Below are 18,644 nucleotides of genomic sequence, written 5' to 3'. Positions count from 1 at the left end.
CCCCACCCACGGCGTCTCCCCGAGTCACTCTCCACGTCACATCCTCCAAGGAAGTTTTACAAGCACGTCGTTGCGCTTGCTCACAGGAACCAATGTTTAGATATATAAGGAGCAAAAGTAAACATTTTCAAAGGTGAGAGGGTCCCCCCCTACAGATTTGTAGGGAACAGCTTGGGAATCACCATAGACAACCTGGTTAGAAAGCCGGAGACGTCGCGAGTCCTGGGAGATAAGGACTCCTCTGTTTAAAGGAGGATGCCACCCTGGGTGACCGAGGACGCGATGTGCTGGGCTCCGCAGAGCAGCCCAGTGTCCGGTTAGAGGACAGCCTTCAGTGTGTCGCAGACCTGGGCTCACACCCTCCTCACTGACCCTGGTCTTACACCAGCCCTCTAACTGAAGCTTCAACTTTCCTGTCTCCGGGCTCAAGGCAGTAATGCCACCTCCTCCCAAGGCTGCTGTGAAAACAAAAAAACTGAACTCAAAGCCCTCCCATCAGTATGGCGCACAGTCAGCACACAGTCAGCACACTCATGTTTGCCTGGCACATAGTCAGCGTGTTCCTATCAGCCTGGTGCACAGTCAGTGCATTCCTGTCTGCCCAGCACACAGCACACAGTCAGCACACTCCTATTGGCCCAGTGCACAGTCAGCACGCTGGCTGGACAGGGTAGACACTATTCCTACTTTACTGTTATCACTACTACAAACATTGGCAAAGTAAGCACACCTTTTATGCTTGAACTCTGTCCTCTTAAGGAAATGTGAAATACAGAATAAAATTAACTGTTTTTTAAAAATCCATCATATCTTGGTCACTTTGGCACAGTATACTTTGCCTCAACAAATGTGATCTCTAAAACTACGGCCACAGAATCACAGCTTAGGGCCGGCCGAGTGGTGTGTTGGTTAAGAACTGGCTTGGGACGCCAAAGGGCCCCGGTTCGGATCCCACATATGAGGGCCAATGACACTGCCCTCTGCAGCTAAGATGTTAAACGGAAGCTCAACCTGGGGCTGGGCTGCTGTGGGTCGCCGGGGACGGCGTAGGCTGCAGCTCCCTGGAGCAGTGGGTTGCCATGGGCTACCGTGTGTGGCCAGCAGCCAGCGTGAGCGGCCAGCAACCGCAGTGAGCAGGCGTCCAGAAGCTGGCGACTGATGTGCCTCGCCAGAGAAGAGCGCAATGATGGTGCCAACTTGGGCCAGTGAAGCAACGTCCTCCACAACTAGACTGAAGAACAAAACNAAAAAAAAAAAAAAAAATTGGCACCAGCTTACTAAAAAGAGGATTTAATCTTCACAGCTAGTGACATTATATGGTGGGATTGGAAAGTAAATAAGGCTGACGATTCCCAGCGACCTCAAAAATAAAGAGCAGCCAAAACTGAGATGAAAAACCATCTTTTGGGAAAGCAACTCTCGAGTCAGTGGTACACACAAAAGATGTTTTCATTTTACTTTGCATGAAAGAGCTGGGCAACTGAATCATCTTATCGACCCTCTTGTGTTTTGAATTTTTTTTAAATTCGCTTTTTATGTGACAAGAGTTTCAGGTTTGCAGAATTATTGCCAAGTGAGTACCAACAGTTCTCGTGTACCCCACACTAAGCTTCCTCTATTACTGACATCTTACCTTAGTAGGGTCCATTTTTACCATTGGAACAGCTATTAATATGTTATCATGAACTGAAATCCATTCTTTATTCAGACTTCCTTTGTGTTTACCTAATGTCTTTCTCTGCTCCAGAGTCCCCCCAGGAAATGGCCTTACTCTTGACAGTTATGTCTCCTTAAGCATTTCTGGATTATGACGGCATCTCAGACTTACTGTGTGTTTGATCACCTTGACAGTTTGAGGGGTTAATGCTCAGGTATTTTTGCAAAATGCCCCTCAGTTGGGCTTTTGTCTGATGTTTTTCTCTTGGTTAGACTGGGGTTAGACTTTTAAAATAGCTTTTGCCTCATCCTTTAACTCTTAAAAAAAAATCACCATAACCTCATATTATAATAATGTGGATTATTGCTCATCATCATTTCAATCTGCTTATAAATGAAAATGTCTGCAAGTAGATTGAAGGGAATGCTTAAAAATGAATTACCAACCACATCAAAGTTCTAAAATACAGCTAGCATTTTATATATGCTCCTGTACAATAAAAAAAACCCACATTAATAATTAATATTAATTAATTGAACCTCAGATATGATACGGTAATGAAAGCACAGCTGACAGGTAATAATTCCTAGAATTGCAGGGAGATATTTTGGATTAGGTTAAATTTGTGCATTTTAAGGAACGAACATATATTTTGATATATTCTTATCCAAATCCCAGGCAGATTTTTAAAAAGCTCCCTTCCAAGCGGTTTTATGGAACAAAGATATCCTTGAAATAGCAGGACAAATGTGACCCTTATTACTACTACCTTGTTATAATGTATTAACTCTTACTATTCCTCTAACTGTTCACGTGTGACAACCACTGTAAAAGTAAACACTTTAGCACACGGAGGGGAGAAAAGGGACTCCCCTAATAAAGCCACTGGCTCAGTGACAAGCCACTATTTTCATGACACAACTCATCTCATTTGTGACGGAAAACATTCACAGGTCTTTCTGTGTCAGCCAAGCTCTGGATTCCTATCCAGACCTTTATAAAATTTTTAATAAGCATGCCCCGGGTTATTATTTGGCTTTCGTCCTGAGGACAAAGTCAACAGAAGTGGCACGTGTTCCCCACGGCAGGGGGAACTGCTCCCTGAGGTGACCTTGGTCAATGGGTGAAAAATAGAGAGCTAGGCAGGTGGGCCAGCCCAGAACGCAAGCGCTTTATGAGCTATGAAAATTACTAGACTCTCTTCTTGCTAAGATTTTTTCCGACACCTGATTCAAACAGGAAAACAACTCCAAACCCAGGAAGCATTCCAGAATACACCCCCTCCGCCCCTCATAATGGCCAGTCACAGGGTTCCTGGCTCTGAGCAGAGCTTCTGGGCAAACAGCCTGAGCCTGCAGACAGCCTGGCCCAGCGGGAGGTTATCCAACCACCTATCAGAACCATGCGTGGGGAACCCACCGCCCTCACAAGAGCACAGGGGCCACCTGCAGCCTCTTGGTAAACACTGAAAGCCCCTCAGGCAGTGCCACAAAAACCAAAAGGTGACAGACAGAGACTTCTTAATCTCAGCACACATGTTTCCTAGGGCTGCCATGGCTGCGCTCCCCGCCCCCTTTCGGAATGTGAAGTCTGTAGGAGGAACAGGTCTACAGGCTGAGGTCAGAAGGGAGAAGGCCACCTCTGAATGCAGTCTGTCTCCTGATTTTCTCGCTCCATCTCAGACAAAACAAAACAGAAGCAAACGGCGACCGGCGCTTCGCTGCCATCAGGTCGGCACGCACAATACATTTCTAAGACGTGAGGAAGAGATCATCTAGTCATCGAAGGTCAACCAAGAAAGAGACATACATCTCGTCTGGTCCAGCCACACAGCTGATTAATGAAGGGAAAACGTTTTGTTGTTCGTTTTTTAAAAAAAGATTCAGCTCTTCGTCAGCTACCTGAAAATCGCACATGGTCACCTCTGAAATCTATGTTCCCCCCCCCCCCGCTTTCTCCTTTGTCCAAAATTATCATATATACCCAGTGCTGCCTCACTGACTTTGGAACTTTCATGCTTATGTGAATTCCCCATGCGCACGTATTACACATTTGGTTTTCTCCTGCTAAATACGTAAAAAGACAAAAGATTCAGCCCCGTTTCCTCTAAGGAATCAGGACCAACCTAGAGGAGGTGACGTACCTGTTGAGAGCTGATATTTATAGGTTGCTTTAAAACGATCCATGTGACACTTTCAAGAAGAGGTGGGACTGTCAGAGAACCAGGGTATGTCCAGTAATCCCAGGACGGAGGAAGCAGAGATAATGGGTCAAAATTCGTGAATCGAGTTTGTTTCCCCTGGGGAAGAAAAGAGGGTGCCACAAGTTACAATCAGAAAGCTTCAAAGAAAACATACCTCCAACGAAACAGGACTTCACTGGGATGAATTCACCCGTGGAATTATTTAGCACCTGTGTTCTATATCCTTAAAAACGTATCTGCCTTAATCTAAAAATTTTACAGGATGTAAGACATTGCTTATATTTGTTTAAGAAGCACGAGATTTGTTTTCATATAAGTCGTCTTTAAAATGAAGGCTTATTCTGCAAAACTCCAATAACAGAAACTAACTATGCATAAATAGATTTATCAGTGGTTATTTTAGGTAATTGAAGACACCCTCCTAATTTTCAGGAGATAAGTGGTAACCAGTTACTTCTGCTCCACTGGTCAGGGATGTTGAAACCTGCTCCCCAGAAGGCAGCACACGCTATGTCTCAGGCCCCTGCTTGCAAAAGATGGTAAGAGAGCTCAGGAAAAACCAGGAACGTGTTAGTCATTCGTCAACAGGGATTAACTTTACCTTTTCTTTAATGGAATGCAAAATGTCAGTAATCTTTTGCAGTTGAGGGTTATGTTCACCAACCTGAAAATATGAAAAGAAATGATGACTGCTCCAGATCAGGTTGGAATCACCCCATTTCAGGCGCTATTTTAAAATTCTTTAAAAACAAAAACAAAACACAAACAAAAACAAAAACCCTAAGCCAGCCCAGAACAAAGGGTGATTGTGCAGCTCTGTTCCTCGGGCCTTATCATGTCTGACAAATCTGAACAAGATAACATTACAGGGCAGCCTGATCCCCAAACCAGGAGCCATGGTTCCCCACTAGCTTTAGGGATGTTTCAGAGACAGGTTAACGTGAGAGAAACTGTGCTTAGGACACGTCCAGAGAATACCTGCGCTATTAAACCAGAGGAGACCATCAGACCCTAGATCCAAACTGACTATTGTGACATCGGAACCTCAGAGGAAACTATCTCCCACTCTCGGCCTAAAAAAAAACGATCTGAGGTCCCCCCTCGAGGCAATCTACCGTTGTGAGCAGAATTCTTCAGGACAGGACAAGTTGCGCGTCTCCTTTTCGGAGTGGGTGGCAAAACAAAGGTGCACACACCCTCCAGGAATGTGGTTGCAGTGGGAGCAGAGCGCCCCACCCACCCGCAGGGGGGATGACGCCATGCCTGCCTCACCACAGGTGACGACAAGACCAAAAAAAAAAAAAGGCCACGCATGTGGGACTCCAAACCATCAAACCATTGTGGCCCAACTCATGCCTAAAGCACCAGGAAACTAAATTTTCCTTTGTCCGGTATCTGGAACTACTGTGTCATCGGGAACAGCCGAGAATACTGACGCCCTTCCCAGGGCCTCAGTTGTCACTTCTGCTGCTGTTGCTCTTCAGTGAAAATGGCCAGGGGACATGAGGTGACAGTGTCCCGGGGCATTCTAGGCCCTTGGGAACCACGAACATGCAAATGTTTAACGTTGGTCCCCAAAGGAAAGCGTCAAACCTGGAACTAGCTTGCTATTAAGATGGTAGAGTGTCTGAAATTCTATGCAAACCTGCCGATTCCTTATTTCGAAGGAACCCGGTGAGTCCTGACCTGTAAAAATACTCCCAGGACGGCCAGTCCGTCGGGCTCATGAGCTGCCTCCACGAAGCTGGGGTACTTGTCTGAGTTCCAGTGAACCACGTGGAGCTGAAAGGGAGAGACACGCGTAAGGCAAAGGCGCGTTTTTCAAACACCCTCCAAACCCTAAATGCGAGTAAAGCATTTATGTAGATGTGCTGGCACTGCGTACTTTTATGTGTAACATGTTCGTCACCAGAACCCAGGACAGAATCCGCCGCTTTACTGGAGTCCCAAAGACCCCAGGGAGGGAAGGCCCACGTCACTCAGCCATTCTGTGCCGCGCTGTGTTGAGGTGTAATGAATGTTTAGAGGGCTCTGGAGTCACCTGTCACGTCTCTCTAGCCCTAACAACCTCCAGCCACCATTCCCAAGGGACCTGGATCTTGGGTTTCTGCAAAATCCAAAGATGTCCCAAACGTCCTACCATCGTAAACAGTGCAGTGTCCCAAACGTGCGGACAAGTGGGTGAGACTGTAGAATAACAGGAAGGCACAAAACCACCCCGGAGGGTCTTCGTTCCTGGTTACGGGAAGGACACGCTGAGATGGAAGCCACAGGGCAATGTGACATACTGGAATGACATGGCTGAGACCGCGACCAGGCCGTGCTGCGTGAGGCACCGGCTTCAGAGAAGCTCTAAGTGATCCTCTTGGCCCCTCGGGGAGGAAACCCGTGTGAAGGGTTTCGGGCACAATCACCTTTCTCGCTGACTATGACACAGAGAACCCCATCTACTGAAACACATTTTCATCCCATCCTTTCAACACAACTACATCTTACAGGTAAGAATATGGGGGCATTTCTGGAGAAAGGAGGAAGATCCCAAACAGTGAACTGTAAAACTATTACACAGTGCACTGCCCACCAGCACCGAGGGTGACGGCAGGACGTCCAGACAGAGCCTGTGGAGGTGGCTCCCCCGTTCCAAGGAGGTGTGACATCGTTGGGAAGGAACCAAACCTGACATCACTGAGTGATAAAACAGACTTTGCTCGGCCCACAGGAGATGCCAAAGTCCCACGGGGAGGGGCTGACGAGGACGTTAGCGTTGTTTCACGTGGCTGCCTGCCAACCCACGGGTTCCCTTAGGGAGAGGTGACACCACAGACACACACAGATGTGAAGTGACTTCTTTACATTCACAACCACAGCTGATTAGGAAACCATTGCGACACGGCAGACAGAGGAGCCTATATGTCTCCCTGCTGGATAAAAGCAACAACCATGTGAAGCATGATGGGAAACCAGCACAACAGGCGTCTTCTGTTTGTTTTAAGCAAGCCCTTCTCTCACCCACACCCCTTGCGTAACTGGCGGCAACACCTTGGGAGGAACGGAAATCACTTTTATTAGTGTCTGTATTTGAACTAAAACGCAAACAAAGGCACAGCAGAGTCACCTGTCCTGACTAACAACGACAGACGCCGTGATTTGAGCTGAATGTCAAAAAGTGATTGCAGCCTCTGCAAAAACGGAGGTGAAGATGCTTCCTTACCGGAAAACAACAGCTGAATTACAAGATTATTCAACTTCAGCATTTTAAAGCTGTGTACGTTGATACGTAAAATACGCTTAGTGGGCCAAAAAAAAAAATGCCATTAATGTTGAAATCACAGGTTTACTATCAACTACTCATCTAATATATACATACAATAAATGTGGCAGAAACCAAATATGGAGTGGACTATTAGCTTACATCTTGTACATGCATAACTCTCGTCATGATTTAGTGTCATGACATCTCTGGTGTCACATGTCATCAGATTCGGTCCCAAAATTAAATGTTTAAATATTATAACTTTCGATGTTTTTTGTTTTTGTTTTTTCCTGTCATTTCTTTTTTCTCTGTCTTTTTATTTTTTTAAGAGGACACAAGCAGATGACAGTCCTGAGGTGAGGGACAAAAGTCACTGGAAAAACCATCCCTGCCCCCAGGTCAACCACTTCCGTAACTTCCTAACTTCTCTCCCGGCTTTCACGTTCGCCTGACCTCTTCCCCACAGGCAGCTAGTTGTAGTTCATGAAATGTACAGCAGGGCATGTGGTCACCCTGCTCAGAACCTCCCGCTGTCTTCCTCCCACCACATTAAGGAGGGACTCGGCACTGCTCGCCTGGCCCCGCACGTGGTGTGGCCCCGGCTGCATCCCTGGGACGTGGCTTTTAACGTCCCCTCTCTCATGAATCATGAATCCCAGTCTTAAAGCCCACACTTTCTCTCCTTGAACAGGCCAGCCTCATTTCTGCACGAGCATCTGGACTTGCGCTTCCCACGTGCTGGGAAGCTCTCTCCAGACTTGCTCATGGTGGCTTCTTCTGGCCATTCCGTCTCAATCCACGGACCATCTCAGAGGGGCCCTTCCTAACCACTAAGACAATCTCAGATCANTATATATATATATATATATATATATATATATATATATATATATATATATCCCAGACATCTTTGCATGTCAATAAATATATGTCACGATTTTTAATTGCTGAAAAGGTTTCTATTGTGTGTTCTCTAAATTGTTTAGCAATTCCATGGTGATTTAATATTATTAAGATTTAGCACAAGTCTACAGTGGTGAAATAAAGATTGAGTGTCATCCCCTCACTGGCCGCTGGCTGCATTCAGGCAGAAAATCTGTCCCTTTGTCACTAGGGCTGACTCAGCACCCACCCGGTTACAGGCAGGTGTCTCTCAAGGTAGCCTGGAGGCCCAGGTGGGTGGGACCTGCTTTGCTATTTTCTTTGGCTCTAATCCTGAAGTTTTCATTTCCTGGAATAGCAATCCCAGTAAGCAGAAGCACTCTTCTCCAGTGTTTTGTAAACAGCTTTCATTCTGTCACTCTGGTGCTCAAATGTCTCTGACAGCACCCCACTGCCGGCCAAAGTTGAGAAATCCTAAAATAGGTTGTTCCTTATGGGACATGGAGGGCCAGGCAGTGGGCGAGGTGCTTTATGTTGCGTTAGCTCAGTTAACACCTAAGGCAGCCCTATGGACGGTATCCGACTGTCCCCATTTAAAGATGAGGAGCTTGCGGGAGGGCCAGGGAGCGTCAGTCAAGACCTCGCCTGGCAAGTAAGTCGTGAACTAAACACACGCTCCAGTGCACCTCTAGCTTCCTGTTGCTGTTTTCTTGCCATTTTCCCCAACCCCTTTTTGTTTACTTTTTATTATGGAAACCTCCAAACGTGCACAAAGATAGAATAATAAACCACCTTGAACCCATCACCAGCTTCAGCAGTCATCCACACACAGCCGAGTTCATTTCCTCCTCTCTCTCCCCCCCCTCCCCCCCCGTCCTGCCCAAGCTGGATTATTTGTCTGGAATTCCAAGTACCATGTCATTCTGGGTGCAAACCCTCAAAACCAGATCTCTAAAATATGTGACATTTCTAACCCAAGGAAAGTCCCCCAACGAACGTGTTCGCATGGCTTCTGAGCGACCCCACCACCAGGTCCAACTCTCCTTTCCAGAGGATCTCCTATCACCTCCGCTCTAAGCCACTTCTGGGAAGGGTGGACCCCGAGCCCTGAGTGAAAAGACGCTGGTTGGAAGCTTCTTAAAAATTCCAGTGCCTGGACCCTACGTGCCCCACAGCTTCTGAGTCGGGATTTCTGACACGGCCCAGGGACCCACATCTGGATAAGCTTCCTCGGGCGGCTCTTGGACCCGGGTCCTGGGTCGCCACACGCTCTGTACTGCCCTTTCCTGCCCTCATGTGTGCCAGCCCGTCTGGAAGCTCCCCGTCCTTGATTGCCCCCAACCAGTCGCCCCCTCTTGACCAGCTCACGTGTCAGCTCCTTCAGGAAGTCTTTTTCTGATTTCCCACTGAAAACGAGTCTGTCTCCTTCCGAAGCCCCCTTGCATGGCATGTTCTCCTACAGCACTGGGCACAGCCACCACGTTACAGTGTCCACGCATTTATTCCATCCCCTCCGGGAGAATACAAACTACTGGAGGACAAGGGCCACTTCGAACACGTCTTTGTCTCGTGCATCATGCCTTGCAAAAACCGGCAATTCCTAAACAATTCTAGAATTGGCTCGCAGTGTCTCTCTTACAGGGTAGACCTTCAATTTCAAAACAAATTGTAGTTTTATAGATTGAGTCAAAATTAATGTTCAAGTGAATGAATTTATTTCCTCATTTCACAAATAGTCTAAAGATGCAGAAGTAGAGGTTAATGATCACTAATGATCAAATACCAAATTTTACTATGAGAAAAGGCCATTAGAGTTTTGTCTCCAGAGATGCCGGACAGAGACCCTGCAGGCAACCACTCCAAAAGCAGACATAATACAGAAACGGCTAGCTACAGGCACTGGGATGGGGACACGGTGGAGGGATGACGGAGGGGCGCATTCACGGTCACGTGACGCACAGATGGAAACTGTACAAGGTAGGCTTATTGCTCCAGTTTTTCACCTGGAGCTGCAGTGGGACAGAAAATGCAATAGAGAGGGTCCCCAAACTCGGTACCCAAGAGCCACACATGAGCATCTCTGAACCGAGACCAGACATGCTGCACAAGCAAGAGAATTTGTAGTTCAAGTCCAGGCAAGAAAGTTACCTGCTAACACGGAGGAAACAATACTCATCAGAGAAAAATAACAGAACCCAGGATCTCCATAATGCAATGTTCATAGCATACAGAATACAATTAAAAATGCGTCAACATACAAAGGATCAAGAAAACGGGACACGTTCTCAACGGAAGAAAAGTCAACAGAATCAGATGCAAGATGAACCAAATTTGGAAGTTACTAGGATTTTAAAGCAGTTACTTTAACTGTTGAGGGTTATATGAAGTTAAACAAAGCATTGTTTTAATGCCCGAGAAACCTCAGCAGAATAATGCAAAGACTCAGCAGAGAGCTAGAAATAACAAAAGTCCCAGGCATTGCCACAGATATGAAAGCGTGTCCACACAAAAGTGTGTATGGCAGCCATCCCTAACATCCAAATATGGATAGCTGTGTTCCTAACAGCTCAAAATTAGAAGCAACCCAAATGCCCATCAATCGGTAAATAGATCTTTATAAACAGTGGTATATCCCTACTACAGAATATTACTCAGTAACAATAAATAAATAAAACGGGTGAATCTTAAAAACATTAGGCGGAGCAAAAGAAGTCAAACGCAGAAGTCTATGTGCTGTATAATTCCACTGAAATAAAAAAATCCTAGAAAAGGCAAATTTTGAGTCACAGCATCTCAGTGGCAGCCTGGGGCCATGGGTGAGAAGGGTACAGAGTGCAAAGGGGCACAACAGAGGCCAGGGATCTATTCTCCATCTTGATTCTAGCGGTAGTAGTTGGCATCATTCTATATCACACAGTAATACGCAAGAACTCAAATCATCAACTGCACACCCGAATTCATGAATTTTATTGTATGCAACTTCATAACAAAGGGAAAAAGGGAATTTTAAAAAGAGCATAGCATGAAAGCCAAGTATTCCGCACACTGAATTTCAGCAGATGAGTAAGCCAATTTAGATAATTCAGGATAACCCAAAGAGACTTGGCAAGAAGAAGTCAGCGGTCCAAAGAAAATGACAGATCTGTTATCCAAAGCATCAGAAACAGTATATCTGGCCTGGCAGTTAAATCAAGCATTTCAGTAAGTTACTCTGGGGAGGAAAAATGGACTTAAGTCAAGAAAAAGAAAATGGAAACCGTCTGATTTGCCCTTTTGGTCAAACAGTGACTTGGCAAGAAACAGCAGCAGCAAAAAAAAAAAAAAAAAATTGGCACCAGCTTACTAAAAAGAGGATTTAATCTTCACAGCTAGTGACATTATATGGTGGGATTGGNAGAACCCCTTCCCATTCCACAGGTAGATTTGGTAGGTATTCCTTTAAGAAGAAACAATGTTTAAGAGATAACTAATATTTCACTTGTAGCATTAATTTATATAGTACATTTGATCACAAGCATCAGGATAATTACCAAAGATCATTTAAAAAAAACAAAACTCAGTTCCTTAAAGATTTACTACGTGCCAATCTCCTGCAAGGCCTCAAGCTGGGTACTGCGAGGGGAAAACCCAAATGACCCCGGTATCGGCTTCAGTCTTCGGGAGCTCATCTTATGCTAGCGTACCCATCACGGTTACACAAGGTCCTGCTACTCAGTTATCTTGTCAGGACAATGAGCACCGAATAATTTCAGGTCTTAAACTCTCCACCCAGAGGAAGCGAGGTGTCTGAAACAAGCCATCACAACCAAGGAAACTCACTCACACTTTTCTCAGAAGACGACAGGCGTGAAGCATGGTCAACTCTAAAATGTGGTGACTAAGGTCATCCTTAGAGTCACTTCTTGTACCAGAAAGAGCAAAAGGACCCCTACCCCATCCTCTTCCACCAAAGACGAACCAAAACATGCCCGGGGAATAGGTTAAAGTGAATATCAAGAGCCACCTCACAACATAACCTGAGACACCGAGGGACGTGTGTCAAGGCGAGACGGGCTTCGCCATGGAAATGGGTGGAAGGGTTTGTGGGCGGCTTGTGTGTTCATAGGAGACTCTAGTCATTTTTTCCCACCAGTTGGCAGGACAGTGACCTGCACAGGGCTGCCCCCTGCTCTGCTGCCAACACACATAGGGCTGAAGTGGGCGACCCTTGCTCGCGCCCCCAGCCGCTCTGCGGGGCCTTGTGGTCTGTTAGTTTCAAGGCACGTTAACGCCGTAGGTTGGTGAGTGTTGCATCTGATTAATCATTAGCCAGTTTATCATTAGCCGGTTACCAGTGAAGGTGGCCTATGGCATAATTCATTAGAGCTTAAATAGCCGTTGATATCCTGAGGCATTTCTCACTGAAATTGTGGGGGCTGTTTTTGAGCAGTGCAGTAGCTCTACCCCCCTCCCCCACCTCTCCTATGGTTCATTCTATCGAAGGCATCAGGAAAGACAGCCAGCAACAACAGCCAAGACAAAGGTTCGCTTTGACAGGAAACACCATCAGCTCTTTATGAGCAGGGATGGTATCAAGACATGAAGCAGAATCGCGTGCTCAGGAAAGGAATCACGATTGTACCCTTCTAGAAATGGGTTTAGCTTTCTCACCAACACCACGGAGAGACGTGACCTACTGGGTCCCTACGAAGGGGAGCATGTTTAGTGTGTTCTGAGGTTTGCGATGCCGTCATGCCTGCCCGCAGGTGGGAGCAGACGGGTTTCAGGCGTTTTGATGCACAGCAAACGCTGTGTGCTGCCCGGAGGCCCATGAGTGCAAAACCGAGACGCAGGAGTCCGGTCGGTTTGATTACAGAGACCCGGTGTTCTTCGTGGTGCTGAAGCTGAGAGCAAAACGGCGCCGGCGGCTAGGATTCCAGGCAGGAGCTACAGGAGGGGTTCTTGCATTCTGCGTGGCTTTGTCTTCGCTCCGCAGACATGTGTGGGGGCGTCCGCTGGTGACAACTTTCAATGGAAAGAGGCTCTCACTTTTCGGCCCTTCAGAGGCTGTGGGGGACGATGGTTGCTCAACAGGAAGGCGGCGGCTTCGCCCTCGGCTGTACACAGGAGCGAGCGGAAGGTGGCCAGCTGCGGGGGAGAGAGCAAGACCACGGCTCAGCACACACCGTCACGCCAGCGTTTAGGAAGAGCCCTGGGCAGGGAGTCGGCAAGCGTATAACCTTCCCTCCACCAGGCGCTCACATGCTGCAGCGCGATTTCCCCAAGTTATGGGTCACACATCGTAAAGCAGCTCCTTTGCTAAATGCCCACCTCCGTACAAATACCTACAGCTGCGACAATGAAGTAGTTGAAGGTAAGCGACATGTGCAGTGTGGCTTAAAGAGTATATATGTAGAAATCAGAGAATGTCGCCTACACAGACACAATGGGACAGTGGAAAGGGACGCTGGCTTCCAGGGCGAGGTCCTGTTCCTGGTTCTGCCATGACCCGCCGTCTGACCTGGGCCAAGTAAACTCATTGTCTCCAGCCCTCGGTTTCCTCAACTAGGAAGTGAAGCGTTGGGTTGGATCACCTCAGTAGATGGCTCCCGGCTCCCGGAAGCACCCTGAACATGCACAGGTACCCCGATATCACACAGCCCCGAGTCTCCTGGGAACCACGGAGTGTGCGCCCTGCAGAATTCTCATTGTTTTCCTTCAGCTAGAAATGTCCTTGCTCTCACCATCCTTGTACCTGGTGAACAACCAACTACGGTAAAAGCCGAAGGCCAGCAACCTCCGAGAACGTTCCAACACAACTTAAGTCACACAGACATAGTTCTGTATGTCCTAATCTACGTGGCCTAATTTTTCTTATTACAACAAATATCTATCTTGCAAACGTCATACCACACTAAAGTCTAAAGAAGAAAACAGAAATTACTAGTGATTACACAAGATGTAACCACTATTGACATTATAGAGTATAGCCTTCGAGACATTATTCTGTGTATAAACGCACATACACGCTTCAGATATTTTATTACAAAAATGAGCTCAACTATACATCTCTTTTGAAACCTTATTCTTTTGACAAGTGTACATATATATATATGTATATATATATATATATATATATATATATATATATATANCAGAGCCGGCTTGGATTCCTGCTGTACCCAACACCTAGCACGGACTGTCACAGAGGACAGGTACAGTACATATTTGATGAATGAATGAAGAAAATATGTGATGTGTCTCTAGACAAAGTTTCAAAGATGTCTCCCAGGTAAACTAACTTCAGAGGCATCCTTCCCTAAGTGTCTCCACAGAGCAGGGATGAAAGACGTTCTAGGGGAAACCAGCACCTCTGCCGTCCTTGCTGCTGTCCAGTAAGACCTGAGCTGCACCATGAAGTCTCCCCCTCAGAGCTAAGCAGCAGAGTGGAGAGCTGGGGTAATCGGTGCAGCGCTGAGTTTGGGCGGAGGCGCAAACCAGCTGGCTCAGGAGCAAGCGCATGGTACCCAAACACACACTGTCAGGAAAAGGTCCCAGCATCATGCTTGAGCTGTGGAAAGCCTGCTCACAATCTGAGGGTTAAAGCCAGAGTAGCAGAGCTCCGCTTAGTTCAGCTGCAAAGCTTGCCTTTCTCGCCACAGAGCTGGCTGCACATTGGGGAGTTTCCACTAAAATTCCCAACCTGGGGCCACGGCCAGCAAACGTCTAATCCTGGAGACCATCCTCTCAGAGCAGGGCTGTATGCAGGGTGGGAAAAGTGCATCAAATATCAAGGTTCACGTAGCACTGACTTTGAGATAGATAGCCTATAGTAAGACAGCGAAACTGCGGTATACAATGAACAATGGTGGCCAGAGTTATTTTTAATGAGAACGACTTAGTGTTTTCAAGTGTCCCATTATTCACCTTATTTTCCAGCCTCGATGAGTAAATGAACATTACTGTCTCCATCTGAAGCCTGAACACAAGGGATCATTTCTCCAAAATCTCACTTGCCGTACATGGAGTCCATGTATCATTTCGTTCAGAAGTGTTTAAAGCAATCTATTCCAAATAATGCACACTCATATAAGAGGTGAAGCAACGAGAGTTAAAAGCCATAAAAGTTTTGGGGGAAATGGAATACCTTAGTAACAGGATGTTTGTCACCTGCTTTATGCTGCAGAGCCCAACAGCACTGCGAAAGGAGACCGATGCTTGTGTTTCTATTGCCTTTGACTTTTAATATTGTTAGTCATTTTCCAGCCCTGCTCAGTTTCTGAAACTACACTGTAGTCAGCTGCCTTGAATAATAAGTCTGGCCGGCAACAAAACCAGAAAAAAAAATTAATTAAAAAAATCACCACAGCGGTTCAGGCACTTCCTGTCTCTCCCACTGGGATTCGGAGTCCTTTAGTGCAGATCTATCTTGTCCCCTTGGGTCCCCAGGACCCAGGAGAGTACCTGGATCAATAAAAACGCTGACATAAAATGAGACCCCACCTGGAGAAGCGCCCCCACACACTTCAGTGTGCAAGGCGGCTACTGACATGACCTGGGAACCGCTAACGGGCGCGCTTCTAGGGCCAGTTAGCGTGACGGAGTCACAGCCTAACCACTGTGTGACCCACGTCCTCTGAAGGGAAGCTAAGTGACACAGCACCCCTGTGTTTGCCTGGAATCTAGGAAAAGAGGAAGCAAAGAGCACAGATCTGCCAGGGTTATACCATGAGAGAGAGAGAGAGAGAGAGAGAATGAAGACCTGGACATTCCCAGGCGCTGGGGCCTGAATTCTTTAAGGAGCCAGAAGAACCTTCTGGAAGCCTGGCTTCTTGTGCTTGGAGCAGATGCACGCCAAGTTACTGTCTGATCACTCATTCATTCAACAATTCCTAAGAGCTTACTATGGGTTGGCAACAGTGCTCAATGCCAAGTCTGCAGTGGTGAGAGGGAGCGAGAAAGACAGAGGGAGTCGGGGAGGAAAAGGGAAAGGAAGACCCCTGGACCATCATGGAGCAAATTAGAGCTGGGGTTGTTTATGACCAAGGGTGCTGCTACAAGGAAAACCCAGCTTTAGGTGAAGGACAATCTAATCGCTTCTTATTCGAACTCTAGGAGAGTAGCCTCTGTGTTTGTACATCTGAGGCATTATAAACAGTATCCAGGTATGACTGTGGGTGGTGTAAGCTTTGTACCCGGAAGCCTTGGGCTGCAACAGAGCCCATTACATCACCTAGATTCACGAAACTGAGGGCATGGAGGGAAGACAAACTGAATATATATAAAAATCAAGGCCCCCACCTTCCCCCCAAAGTTGAACATACCATGTGTTCATCTTTCTTTGTGTATTTTTTGCAATGCTCTGAATAACATATATCACTTTTTATGAATTTGACGGATATGAGGAAGAACTTTTATGGGATTATAATTCTTGCTAACAATACAGCTGAGCTTAATGTTTAAGTGAAAACTTTCCTCCAGTGAAGGATTTTTAAAGTTTAACTATCTTTATCATTAATAGAGCAAACATAGCATCATCCTAATATTAGACAAAAAAATTGTTTTTTAAATTATCAAAGCCTTAAAATCTGATTCTGTCTAATCTTCTCTCTCATCTTACTTTTAAATGTGACACCATCTGCTCCTTGGGGTGTAGCTGAGCTTGAAGGGGTCCATGCTCGTGCTAAGGAAATACTCTTTTCTGCTTCATTAACTGAATTTATTATATATAAACGATACTCACGTTGAATGTGTTTGGGCCATTATTTAATCCCGGTGTGAAAGACTCTCTCCCCTGAACTCATCAAACAAAACTTCTATCACAAGTTGTAGCAAAGTACTAACACCTGGTGCACAGGTGTTTCAGATCCCGGAGACACGAGCGCGCCATTCAGTCGCCCAAGCCCCATCCCCTCCCAAAACAAGAAAAGCCAACCTGATTTGTCCTCTGTGTCGTCAAAGTCAACGCTGAAGGAGTGGCCGTTGTTACTGATGATTTTAGCCGAGCTTGGGTCATACTTGATCCTAAGAGGTCGGAGGGAAGAGTCATACTTCACTTCTTTGGTTTTGATCTCAATCGGAGACTGCTGATCCCCATCAGCAATGGGGAAAAACTCATTCCAGTGAACAGGACCTTGAAAACACGGGGCCAAGAAAAGGTTACATGAGTTAGTTCATCCAAAATACTTAACAGCAACAGACGGTGCTTGAGATTGAAGAGAAAACTTAGATTAATCAAATCAGATCTTTGTCCTTAGGACCTTAGCATCTAATTGAGTTTGTTTTTGTTTTTTTCTTTACTAGCCTAGTTGCTCTTATTACAGGTATGGAAACCTCCTGGTTTGCTTTCATTCACTTTCAGAATTAAACTTACCCTTGTGGACAAAGAGCATGCAGGTTGTGTAAGGAACTTTCTGAAGGAACTCTCCTACCAAATTAAAAACAACAGCACAATTCACTATAGAAAACAATGAGGTTCAGTGTCAGGTCCAAGAATGAGCTGGGATAGCTGTGGAGGTCATGAAATTTAAGGGCTGAAAGAACTGATGGAGCCGAGAGCTGTGTGGTTCTTACAAACGGCATTTCTACTTCTTTCTTCTATCACTCCCTGCTATCTAAGGGGGTCACTCAGGTCTCAACTCAGTTACCTGTGACCGTGCAACAGGCATACTAAGAAAATACTGAAAAGCCCCACACAGGATAACCCCAATAAAATGGCTGCACCATGTCAGGAAAAGGAATACTGCTGAGTAGCTGCAGTGGAGCCAGGTAGCAATTTATTTCTCTCTTTTTTTAGTTTCAGAAGGTGCTGTTGTGGTTAGTTTGCCAATGCTACATTTGGCAAAATTTTAGAGTGGGTCACGACAATCGTCATCCTGATCCACTACTCCACAAGCCAAAATCGCATCAAGTCCCAAATCAGACGCACGTCTGGTAGCTTGATGTGGACCATAAGTCAGCAGCTCCCCTGTCATATCGCTTCAGTTCTCCGGGAGACTCCATTCAGTTCTGCCCGTCAAAAGCAGCAGTGAGGAGGCAGCGCCAAGTAAGTGCCAACTCCTTCTGCAGACCTGAGTCACTGTCTGAGTCACAGGTTCTTCTCATCTTCTCCACTGTATCTGCAACTTAAACCGCCACCACTGGGCAAGGAAACACAGCCACCACGGGGCAAGGAGACATCAGAGTGACTGACTAAGCTTTTCCCTGCTTCACTAACCAGCTGACCTAATTTCTCTAAAACTCAAGCACTTATGAAACTGCTACAGCATGACAATTAACTACATATTAGTGGTTAACAAAAAGCATTTTAAAAGATTTAGAATGAAACTTCACGAAATTGCAAATATATCACAATTAGCAGCAGCTTCCATTTGTACATCTAATGCCCCTTTCACTCTTGATTTGCGCAAAGGAGAAAGCATAAATTTCTTCCTTCACATATGCATGCTTCAGGTACAAAAAGGCATAGCATGAACACCTGATCACACACACAACTTAGAAGTTGTTCTCTTGTGAATCTGACACTTGGGACTTCAAAGTAACTTGAACAGCCAGAGTCCTGGCTTACAAAGTACTACAGAAAAAGCCTTACATTTCCTTACATAGTACTCTCATTTACCTTTCTACAATAGTACTCTTTCTGTATACAAGCTAATCCAATTTTAGGTGGG

General features: G+C 46.1%; 1 protein-coding gene across 1 annotated transcript in view; it reads right to left on the bottom strand.

Annotated features, from left to right (window-relative positions):
- Positions 1–3,717: 3,717 nt before the first annotated feature.
- The window catches only part of LOC109387575 (carbonic anhydrase 13-like), a 20,994-nt gene continuing 6,067 nt past the window's right edge, over positions 3,718–18,644 (bottom strand). The window contains exons 2-8 of the mRNA XM_019651623.1: positions 16,910–17,107; positions 13,306–13,370; positions 13,024–13,122; positions 5,746–5,820; positions 5,547–5,642; positions 4,462–4,524; positions 3,718–3,956 (exon numbers count right to left, since the gene is read on the bottom strand). Of these exons, the coding sequence (XP_019507168.1) occupies positions 3,783–3,956; positions 4,462–4,524; positions 5,547–5,642; positions 5,746–5,820; positions 13,024–13,122; positions 13,306–13,370; positions 16,910–17,107 (770 nt within the window). The 3' untranslated portion in view covers positions 3,718–3,782. The remainder of the gene's footprint in view (positions 3,957–4,461; positions 4,525–5,546; positions 5,643–5,745; positions 5,821–13,023; positions 13,123–13,305; positions 13,371–16,909; positions 17,108–18,644) is intronic.

This window comes from Hipposideros armiger, unplaced genomic scaffold, assembly GCF_001890085.2.
Source record: "Hipposideros armiger isolate ML-2016 unplaced genomic scaffold, ASM189008v1 scaffold_163, whole genome shotgun sequence".
Taxonomy (NCBI): Eukaryota; Metazoa; Chordata; class Mammalia; order Chiroptera; family Hipposideridae; genus Hipposideros; species Hipposideros armiger.
This window is presented reverse-complemented; position numbering and strand designations above follow the sequence as displayed.